Source organism: Rana temporaria, chromosome 12 (genome assembly GCF_905171775.1).
Source record: "Rana temporaria chromosome 12, aRanTem1.1, whole genome shotgun sequence".
Lineage (NCBI taxonomy): Eukaryota > Metazoa > Chordata > Amphibia > Anura > Ranidae > Rana > Rana temporaria.
In genome coordinates, this window is record NC_053500.1 from 107,546,378 (window position 1) to 107,558,496 (window position 12,119).

The 12,119-nt window shown below is 44.2% G+C and overlaps 1 protein-coding gene across 1 annotated transcript in view; it reads right to left on the reverse strand.

The window, feature by feature from the left end:
* Nucleotides 1-12,119, reverse strand: part of ST6GALNAC1 (ST6 N-acetylgalactosaminide alpha-2,6-sialyltransferase 1) — a 219,199-nt gene that overhangs the window by 117,472 nt on the left and 89,608 nt on the right. The window contains exon 2 of the mRNA XM_040330101.1: nt 11,477-11,933. Coding sequence (XP_040186035.1) covers nt 11,477-11,933 — 457 coding nt within the window. The remainder of the gene's footprint in view (nt 1-11,476; nt 11,934-12,119) is intronic.

Consider the following 12,119-nt stretch of genomic DNA (forward strand, 5'->3'; position numbering starts at 1 on the left):
CCATTCTGGTCTTCGATCAGCTCTATGGTCAGCTGGCGGAACCACCGGCTGCATTCTCAGGTTCCTCGGTGGGACAGGAAAGCCTGGGAAAACCAAGAAGGATGGCAGGAGGATGTTCCCTCCCACTGCTTGTAAAAGCAGTCTAGTGTCGTCAGTTCGGAGGATATTTGGAAAGATAAAACAATCAGAGGTCCAAGCCCTCAATGATTTAATGGAACTTTGGGAGGAAGGAAACCCTTTTGACGATCCATTTGAGGAGTCTACCCTAGATCCATCTCAACCTCTTTCTACTGGAACCATTTTTCCACCTCCCAGCCCAATCCTAATGTTTGGGCCTTACCCAACAGGTAACCAAAGAGATACAGGCCACTAAGTGGAAACGATCCTTCAAGCAACCTAATCTGAATCCAATACAACGCAAGGCTTTGTCTTCCTTAAAACAAAACCACAATATCATTATAAAACCCGCTGATAAAGGGGGTAATATAGTGGTGATGGATTTGGATCAGTACAAAAAAATAGGTAAGGACCTACTACAGAATCGCAGTTGGTACCGTACAATTCATCTTGCCCAGGTCAAAAATGCGGAAACCAAATATCGACATCTTGTCACTAAGGCTTTCCTTGAGAGCCTCATTGACAAGAAAACATGCGAATATCTGACTGTCGAGACACCTAAACTACCCACGCTATATATTCTCTACCAAAGGTACACAAAAACATGCAAACTCCCCCTGTTCGCCCTATTGTTTCAGGCAATAGATGCCTTACAGAACCAGCGAGCAAAGTTGTTGATGATTATTTACAACCACATGTTAAGTCGCTAGTTTCTTACATCCAGGATACTGCAGATCTTCTCAGATCCTTGGATGGTATTTGTGTACTGGGTTTGGTTGGTAGCCATTGATGTGGAGGCTCTCTACAACTCTATACCCCATGAAATGGGGGTTTAAGTTGTGGAGGGATTCATATCTGAGCGGGGTCCTAGGTCTAGACCCTACAATAGGTTAATTTTGGACTTGCTATTTTTCATATTGACAAACAACATTTTTTTATTTGATCGCTCCCATTACCTCCAGGTACAGGGTGTTGCGATGGGGACCAAATGTGCCCCATCATACGCCAATTTTTACCTGGGGGGTGGGAGCGAGAGATATTCTTCTCAGTGGAATATCAGCAATTTTTGGAGAAGGTGCTCGCCTGGCGTCGGTTATTGGATGACATTTTTGTCCTCTGTACCGGCACCATAGAAGAATTGTCACTCTTCTTAGCCAAATTGGATAACAACCAGTAGAATCTAAAGTTTACCCTGTCATGTGATTTAAAATCCATAGATTTTTTGGATATCACTATTTACATCAATCCTGACGGTAGCATTGGCTCTTCTTTATTTAGAAAACCATTGTCTGGTAATACCATATTACATGCAGCCAGTTCTCATCCCAAGCCACTTGTCCAGAGTATTCCTTACATTCAATATCTCCGTCTACGGAGAAACTGAAGTCTGGATCATGATTTTGACTTGGAAGCCAAGGCACTTCAATCTCGCCTCCTAGATAGGGGGTATAGCCGGTCAGTCTTAAAGAAAGCCTACCATCGGGTAAAACAAAAGAATCGTTCTGATTTGATCCATTCAGTACCGTATTTACGATACGCCGCCGCAACTTAGAGAGGTAAGTGCTGTATTCAGACTTCAGCACTTGCCTCCTAAGTTACGGCGGCGTATCGTAAATGGGCCGGCGTAAGCGCGCGTAATTCAAAGTAGGCTGTAGGGGGCGTGTTGTATTTAAATGAGGCTTGACCCCATGTAGATGCATGGCCGAACGAACGGCGCATGCTCAGTATCACGTCGAATTTACGCCCAAAGATACGTCAGCTTAATGCCTGTGACGTGAACGTAATTTACGCACAGCCCTATTCGCGTACGACTTACGCAAACTACGTAAAAATATACTGTGATGCAATTGCCTATATGTCTCAGTTTAATTCTCCCTGCTAATTTAATGCTGTGGGTTAGAGGTAACAGGTGTTTTCATGTGTGACTCATCTCTCTGTGAACACTGTTCATATGTTAAATAAGGCTAGCTTTTGAAAGGCCTTTAATTGTGTGATAACACTGTCTAAAAACCTATTGATGCTCAGAGGTGTTAATAGGTGTCAAGCTGCATGCAGGGACGAAACGTCTGCCTAGGAAACTCAAGTGTGTGAAGGTGGTTTGTTGTTATGCTGTTTAAGGAATGTGCAGTGATTAGACATGATAATTATCGGTCGGTGCCGACCTGTCTAGAATGTTTAAGTAATTAGCCTTAGTTTGTGATTCGGGGGGGTGGAGATCTCATTGTTGCTTTAATGTCTTGGACTGTATAAAAAGCTGAGAAGAAAACCATTAAAGTGTGTTGTTCCAGCAGTAAGCTTGGCATGTGTGGCTTATTGGGGCGACTTCAGGAATATTCCCCCTTGTGGAATATTGGGTGATTATCTTTATGGGAAGAAGGGAAGACTTTGACGGGGATATCATTCTAATACCGTCACAAATGGTTGGCAGCGGCGGGATTTTCCCTTCTATTCCCCTTTACACCCGGATTCCAAGCAGACACTGGAAGAACTACTGGAAGTTCGTGGAAGGATTGCTAGCAACAAAACCAAGCGGCTCATCATAGCAGAATTAATGGAGATAGACCAGGAGGACGGGATTGCAGCAACGCCAGCAGTACAAGAGATGGAGACACCAGGGATTCAGGAAGAGGAATCACCAGCCAACAAGCTAATGAGAGAGAAGCTAGCATGGTTCGGTCCGAACCCAACAGCGGATGTGGTGCTGAAAGTGATGGACCTGTTAGCGAAGGAGGCTAAACAAATAAGAGACACAGAACTACAGGAGGCTAAACAAATAAGAGACGCAGAACTACAGTTAAAACTGGCAGCAGTCCGACAAGCAGCCGCACATTCTCCAAACAGTGAGTACAGCACAGCAGACACAAGGAAGATTCCGTTTAGCGCTTTTAAAGCTTTTGATGAAAAAGACTGTGAAATTGATAACTACCTGGCAGACTTTGAGCGACAATGTAACCTGCACCGAATAGCTAGAGCAGGGATCCTCAAACTACGGCCCTCCAGCTGTTGCGGAACTACACTTCCCATGAGGCATTGTAAAACTGACATTCACAGACATGACTAGGCATGATGGGAATTGTAGTTCCTGAACACCTGGAGGGCCGTAGTTTGAAGACTCCTGAGCTAGAGGAAAGTGGGTTGCAATATTGTCAGGCAAACTGTCAGGCAAAGCTTCTGATGCTTTCCGGACCGTGCCAGATCATGATATCCATAGCTACGCCCGGGTTAAAGAAGTGCTCCTGGCTCGTTATGCAGTAACCCCAGAGTCCCACCGACAAAAGTTCAGGGACTCACGCAAAACCACGAAAGACTCTTACGCGGAATGGGCATGCCAGTTATCCCTGTCGGCCTCTAACTGGGTTAACAGCAGCCAGGCCACCACCGCAGAGGACATTTTGCAACTAATGCTCCTGGAGCAATTTTACAATCACATCCAGACGGACGTCAAAGACTGGGTGAGAGATCGCAGGCCCATGACTCTACCAGAGGCCGCTAAGTTGGCGGATGAATATGCGGATACTCGCAAGACGAACCAGGTCACACCACAGTACAACCTCCACGACCAACGGCGCCCTCACACCCACCAGCCGCTAGATACCAACCTCCTAACAGACCGGTGACATCTAGCCCTCGCTATCCACGCCAGGAGGACAACGAACAACGCTGCTTCCGGTGCAAACAGCTGGGTCACTTCAAGCAGAATTGCCCCATGAATGACAACACCAGGTCAAATTGGTCTCAACCTGGGTACCGCCCACCAGCAGCAGCCCATTGTGTAGACTCGGCTTGGGATCTCCAGGAGCTGGGTCAGGAAGAACCATTGGACACCCTTTACGAAGTCCTCACGGTACAATCTGTTATTACGGACAACAGGAAACACCATTGTCAGCTGGTCATGGGCGACAGCCATGAGCCGGAGGGGCCTTGGAGGGAGCTGGGCAGAAAGAGGCACCGCCGGCTACCCCCCAAGAAGAAGAGGTCCTGGAAGCCGTATAACAAGCTGACCTGGGAGGAGAAGAAGCGACTGGAGGAGAGGGAGTCGCAGCGGGCGTCCCAGATGCGGGCCGAGATGTTCGCCAAGGGCCCACCGGTGGCCCCTTACACCACCACCCAGTTCCTGATGATAAAGGACCACGTGGAGAGACTCTGAGCACCAGTGCTACAGCATTTCAACAAATATAACTTTTTCTTTTTACGAATCTCCTGTGATTGTCACTTCAGAGCCATAACCTGCCCCTCCCATAGCGGGACACCTAGACGGCGGCGCACAGACCCATTCGCTGTCTTCACACTGACTTCTGGTGACTCTGCAGATCGCACAAAGACTTGGGGACTGACCGGCGTGTGATCTGACGACCCGGTGGCATACCTGAGTCGGGAGCAGTTGCCAAGGGAGGTCAGTTACGCCAAACGGAGTTAACCTCGGACTAAAAGCTCTGAACCCGTCAACCCTACTGGACCAGGGAAGGTCCAACCGGGTTTGCCGGAGCAGGGAGAAAAAGGGGGGGCCATTGTGATGCAATTGCCTATATGTCTCAGTTTAATTCTCCCTGCTAATTTAATGCTGTGGGTTAGAGGTAACAGGTGTTTTCATGTGTGACTCATCTCTCTGTGAACACTGTTCATATGTTAAATAAGGCTAGCTTTTGAAAGGCCTTTAATTGTGTGATAACACTGTCTAAAAACCTATTGATGCTCAGAGGTGTTAATAGGTGTCAAGCTGCATGCAGGGACGAAACGTCTGCCTAGGAAACTCAAGTGTGTGAAGGTGGTTTGTTGTTATGCTGTTTAAGGAATGTGCAGTGATTAGACATGATAATTATCGGTCGGTGCCGACCTGTCTAGAATGTTTAAGTAATTAGCCTTAGTGTGTGATTAGGGGGGGTGGAGATCTCATTGTTGCTTTAATGTCTTGGACTGTATAAAAAGCTGAGAAGAAAACCATTAAAGTGTGTTGTTCCAGCAGTAAGCTTGGCATGTGTGGCTTATTGGGGCGACTCCAGGAATATTCCCCCTTGTGGAATATTGGGTGATTATCTTTATGGGAAGAAGGGAAGACTTTGACGGGGATATCATTCTAATACCGTCACAGATACGCTTGTTCTGACATCCATACTTTGCATGGGATGCGCCACCTAGAGACCAGCTTTACCTTTACACCGGCGTATCTCTAACGTAAACGGCGTAACTAATTGTGACGGGCGCACGTACGTTCGTGAATCGGCGTATCTAGTCATTTGCATATTCTACGCTGAACTTAACGGAAGCGCCACCTAGCGGCAAGCGTAAATATGCACCCTAAGATACGAAGGCGTAGGAGACTTACGCCGCTCGTATCTTAGCCTAATTTAAGTGTATCTGGTTTCCAGAATACGCTTAAATTTACGACGGCATAGATTCAGAGTTACGACTGCGTATCTACTGATACGCCGGCGTAACTGTACCTGAATCCACCTATTAGTGTCTAATCCATCTGGTCGAATGCGTAGAGGTACAGGCCCTTGGGGGAAATGTGAGTTTTGCACCTTTTTGATGAATTCTTTTGAAATAAGGCTGCCAAATGGGAATATTTACAAACCCAATTTTTTTTGCCAACTGTCAGTCCGTTGGGGTAGTATATTATTTGAAATGCGATTGTTGTGAATTTTATGTAGGCAAGACTAAAAGACTATTTTTTCCACAGAATTAGGAACCATGTGTCCCTAATTAAAAAGAAAAAGATGGAAACTCACATCAGCCGACCTTTATAATTCTTTTGATCTTTCAAAAATTAAATGTTTTGCTTTAGAATATTTGACCACAAATGGAGGAGATGTTGATAAGGCTCTCATTCAGAGAGAAACCAGATGGATCCATTCCCTGGCAGCTACCACATTTCCAGGATTGAGTGAATCCGTCAGCTTCAAACCATTCCTCTAGTCTAGGTTGTAATTTATAGTCATTTGTAAGAGTTTTCTTTGTGACCCAATCTAATTTTGGGTTATAATTTCTTAAGCCCATTTTTTGGGCTTTAATAATCTATAACTGTGTAAACTCTGTTTAAGAAAACTCGGATTATAAGACCGTTGGTCTTATTGGAGTTACCCTTTATTTCTTGGTAATTGGTATTGAGGATAGAAATTAATATTTAAACATTTTTTGAATGATGAAATATCTGTTATAAACTACATTCAAAAATACTATGTTAAGCCTGTTTTTTGGATAAGGTGACCACACGGACGCCCAGGGCGTTTTTCTACTGCTGCACACATGCATCAGTGGTTAGCGCCAACGCGTCCTTACCTATTGACCAGTTTTATATTTCGCTCTAAAAATTTGAGGTAGAGACATTACTTCTATCAACCTTATATTTGACGGACTTCTTAGTGGCATATTTCCATCTATAAGTGAGGCTTTGCATTGCTAGGTTTCACTACGGTTCCTTGCTGACAGTATTGTGGGCTCACAGAGTGTATAGAAACATCACTCCGGTGCGCCTATTAACTTACAGCATCATATCCAGTCATCGTCACAGGAAACTCACATAATTTCTTGGGTGACTGATCATGTGACAGGACGCATCTGAAAGCATCCCCTCCCGCCCAATTGTTTGGCACCAATTGGTTGCCAATTGCCTGGCAGGAGGCCGTTATTTTAACCCTTAGCCAGAGGATATTCATTACGTTCAGGACGTCAAAAGGTAAAGACATATGTGAAGGAAGATGCCCTATCTGGTGAATATTTATCCACAATCATGAAGTACCTTTTCCAATTTGTTTTTGATTTCTGCTGACTGTTTTTTCTCCTATAATTCTCAGATTCTGGTGGCATACTTGTGAATGAGGAAACATTCCAGAAGCTTCTTCCCACTTATGTCTGACCTTATGATCCTACCAGTAACTAATATGCAGGTCGGTTTTGAGAACTTTTCCTCTATGGAGGTTTTCTTCTTTCGGCTATTTTCCTGTTTTTGATTTGCCTTATTTTGACAGATCTTGGTTGGATCTTCAGAATAATTAGAAGCGCACCATCAACTCTATCTTCTTGTCATTTGATTTAAAGGTACATAAATCAAAATCATGGATAAGTGGTTCTCTCCAGTTAGGGGCTTAATATACCATTATAATATATTCTAAATAAACATATTTTTCACCCTAGACGTTTTAATTAAACTCAGAATCTGGCTTCTTCAAACTGGGCTTAAACTTACCTAATTACTGGCCTCTGTGGTACACCAGATGATCCATACTTACACAGGGGTTTCTTTGATCTCCGGGCCTCCCCATCCATCAATTGGTGATCGACTTCACTTGCCGGTAACTATCAAATTCCACTATAGTCTTCTTCTTGAGTCCCAGCCAACAGGGTATTGCGTACAAATTTGTCTTATTCGTTATTATTATGTATATTTTCATTTTGTATATGTGTTTTTTGATTTGGTGTTTTTTATCCTAGCAGACAGTGTTTGACTGATTCAATCTCCTGAAGAAGCTAATTTATTGGCGAAACAAATGTAGAGAAATTGTTCAAAAGTCTGCACCAGTGACATATTTGTATTGTACATTGGATGGATATTTTATCTTCCTATAATATTTTGTAATCGTATTAAATAAATTTATATTTTTGGATATTTTTTGTGTATTTTTGCACCTTAAAAGTCCCATCTTTTCCAATTCAAAATTTGAGTAAAAATAATAGCGGGTGTCACGCCTATATCAATATCACTGCATTTGGATTGAGAAGTTGGGTCGCAGCACTGTCTGGAAACAGAAGGGCTGTGATGATCTCTTCCTGGAATTAAAGGAAGGATCCAGTTCATTCTTACACTTTGTATAGCACATAAGCATTCAGCAGAGCCAATTGGAATAAGCGCAGAGACAATTTTTTTGTACCAGCGTCTGGCCTTGAAGGCAATTAAGTACTGCGCCATCAACTGGTCGTTGGGGTCAGGACAGAACGAAAACATTCCGTGAATCCCTCCACTTCACTGTAACAAATTATTACATTTCAAGCAGGCTCTCTCCCCCAGTCTAAGTCGGGACTCTACAAGTCGCTGGAGTAAGCCCCGGCGATTGTATTGCACGGTGCCAAATGCGTAAATTCCATGATCAAACAAGTGACTAAAAAGTGACACACTTGTGTAATAATTGTCCACGTACAAGTGGTACCCCTTTCCGAATAAGGGTGACTTCAAGTCCCAAACAATCTTGCCAACGCTCCCTATGTAGTCTGAGCAGTTCTCAGGCTCCACATGACTATCTTTTCCCTCCTAAACCATACAACAATATGTATAGCCTGTTGCCCTATCACAGAGCTTATACATCTTGACTGCATATCTGGCACGCTTGCTGGGAAGATACTGTTTGAAAGACAAGCGGTCAGAAAATGTAATCAGGGACTCATTAACACAGACAATTTGATCGGGAGTAAACAAGGCTGCAAACTGTTGGTTAAAGTAGTTTACGAGGGGCCGAACTTTGTCGTGCCGAACATATCCAGGGTCACCCCAAGGACGACAGAGTAGATTATTGTCATTAAAATGCATTAACTCCAAGATCTGCTCGTATCTATCCCTGGTCATGGATGCAGAGAACACAAGCATATGGTGAATTGGGTCAGTGGACCAATATGACTGCAACTCACTTTTTTTAGTTATGCCCATGAAGATGGATAGGCCCAGGAATGTTTTTAAATTCGGAAACAGTAATAGGTTAACTGGGATTAGTGGCGATGAGTTGACTAGCATACAAATTGCTTTGGTCCACAATAGATCTATAGAGCTCTTCCATGAAAAACAGCGAATAAAAATCAAGTGTAGAAAAATCAACTGTTTCCACCTGAATTCCGGGTTGACAGTGAATGGGGGAAGTACAGGTGCTGCAGAAGTGGTGGGCTCCCAATTAGAATTGGCATATTCTGCAGGAAGGGCACTATGGGCTCGACGGTGCTATGTTTGTCTTCTTGGTGGCTGCGGGACACTACATGTGCTAGCCACTTCACCAACTTGAACTGCACTTATAGGACTCGCCACGTCACTGCAGTGCTGGATGTATGACCAGGCAGCTTCCGTCCCTGCCTCTACTCACATTGTAGCACGGAGCGGAGGGGCCCTGAAACTCTGCCCCAGCTACATTTCAGATAGCTCCTCGATCGGCTGGAAAACTAAAAGCATGGGCATACAATATGGACTAAAGCACTGACAGTAGAAGAGGTGAGGGAGCTGTGAATGAAAAACTGGGGGGGGGGGCTCTCCATAGACTGAGTTCCCAGAGAGAGGAGAACTGTGAAAGTAAGGGGGGTTGTGCAGAGAGAACTGTGAAAGTGTGTGGGGAGATATGAGCACAGAGGAGAACTGGGGGGGGGGGGGGACTTTGTAGGGAGGAGAACTGGTAAAGTGTCTGTGTAGGGGGGCGGGGTCTGGAATTTATGCATAGTGGCGAGCTCGGGGGGATTTGTGCAGAGAAGAGGGCTGGGAAAGTGGTGGGATTTGTGCAGATAAGAGGGCTGGGAAAGTGTGGGGGGGGGGGGTTTTTGCAGAGAGGAGGGCTGGGAAAGTGGGGGGATTTGTGTGGAGAGGAGAGCTGGGGAATGGGGGTAATTTGTGCAGAGAGCTTTAGAGGGGGTGCAATAGGGAAGTAGAGATCATATTGATGGGGTGCAGAGGTGAGTTGTGGACTGGGGGTGTAAGCTGTAGTTAGAGGGGTGCAGAGGATGATATGTTGATGGTGCGAGGGCAAAGGTGAGTTGTGGATAGCGGTGCAGAGTGGAGCTGTGGACAGGGGAAAGAAAAAGTGAGCTGTGGATGAGGGTTGTAGAGGTTAGGTGTGGATGGGGAGGCAGAGGTGGGCAAAGAGATAAGCAGAAGGGAGGATTTGATGGTTATTATGGGGGGATACTTGAGGGAGAAGATCAGGGAAATTTGCTGGGGAAAGTAAAACATACAGCGTTAGTGACCAAGAGTATGTAATTGATTGGGCAGCGTGCAGGGTTCAGTGGTGAGAATTTTGTAACACCTTGTACATTACATACATAGAATTGCTATACTCTGTATGCTGGGCTGTATGTTACATATTAAAGGCCTCTGGATTGTACTCGTTAATAATGTAATCTGCACAATGGGTTTTGCGTTACATACCCCTGAGCCCGGCACTCTGTATCCTGGACTGCATATTACATATGCTTTACCACTGCTCTCTGTGTGCTGGGCTCTATGTTACATATTCCTGACCCCTGCACTCTGTACACAGGGCTATATGCTTCATATTTCTAATAACAAGGGACGCTTTATATTAAATGTAAGTACTCTTCTGTTTGATGATTTTTTTTTCTGCGCCTTGTGTGATATGCACAGTTGCACTGCTCACAACTGCACAATTCACACTCCTGGCCCTTTGTGTTATTAAGTCCTGAGTCCTGTACTTTGTGTGTTACACATTCCTGAACCATGCATCTTGTGTTATATGCAGTTCTAAGGCTTCACTTAATACAATTATTTGCTGAAAAAGGAGGAGAGAGCAGAGTGACAGAGAGCTTAGTTTATCAGTCTGCAGCTAAAACAGACTGGATGAGAAACAAGACTGGTAAGTGCTATTTTACTTCGGCAGAGAAGAATCATGTCTCTTGATGCAGTGTGGCAGAAATACAAAACCTTTGTCAGGTAAAACAGCTTCTGTATACGTATCTCATCTGTGTATTAAGCTGTTTGTCTGGAGTTTATCTTTAAATGGATAAAGATGCAGAAATTTGTTTTGCCAAGCCTTCCATGCAGTGGCGGCCGGTACATAAGGGGCGCAGGGGTACAGCCCCCTCAAAGTTCCCAAAGTAAGTTTGCAAATAAGAAAGCTAATCATAGAACGATTTATTTTAAAATAACTGCTAATATGACTAACAGTTTGTAACATCTTAAAGTTAAAAAATGTTAGTCATATTATTAGTTATTAAAAAATGTAAATAACTGTGTGGGGCGCCAGACTAATGGGTTTCTATTAGGTCCGTCAATTTTTTACAAGCATTTGATTTGAGTCTGAGGCTCTAACTGGCTTGCTTTAGGTTGTCCTTGGGGCGCAGAGCACAGCGCCCCAAACCCTCCCACTTTTGATTTTAGTGAATCACTATTTTCACCATTGCGTCACTTCCGGTTCCTGCTTCTCATCCCGGCCAATCAGGAGGCTAAAGATTTGGAAAGAAGACCGGGTTAACATGGAAGCTGCCAGGTATCAGGGGAGCCATGACCGCTGGAAGGCACCGTTTGTCTCACGGCGTCCTCTGATGAGTGCATAACTGGAGGGGTTCGTTTGAGCCCCCCCCCAAAAAAAGCCCAGCCACCACTGCTTCCATCCCAGGCATTATAGTTAATCTACACCTTTATGGAAGAAGTACTCACAGTCTCGGAGGCCGATGCAGCTAGAGTATAATCTTCCTCGATATCCCACTCTGGCTCAGATGTAAAACTTTTTGCCTTAAGTAGCATGGCAGTAGTTCGCTTGACAAGAGTCACTGACTGTACTTTCCATGGGCTGGTGGACCTTGCAGGCTTAGTTTGAAGTGGCAGCTCTTTACTTGTTAAGATGTTCTTCTCTGTAGTTGGGAAATTCTTCTTCATGACAGATGTTGTTTTTCTGCCATGTGTAAATGATGGGTGAACAGTCTTTGTCAGAACTGCTGATATGACTTTTGTTGATGTATTACTATTGGCTATAGTAAGAGTGGAAAATCTTGATTTTGTTTTCTGAAATGAATTTGTTTCATTGACACTTTTCATAGGTGCCTTTATTTCATAATCTTCAAATTCATAGTCCACCAGTAATAAAGGCGAAATGCCTTCCGTCGTTGAGGTTTCACTGAAAACCAAAAATAGTGCGTTACAAGGAATGTACCTATTTTTCAATGATATAAAACATGAAATATTGCATTTATTTGCATAAATATAAACCACATTTGCATGAATAGTTCGCATTTTTAGTGTATATGCACTTCAAACTTTTTATTAGACTAGGATAAAGTGGGAAAGGATTAAAACCTCTGGG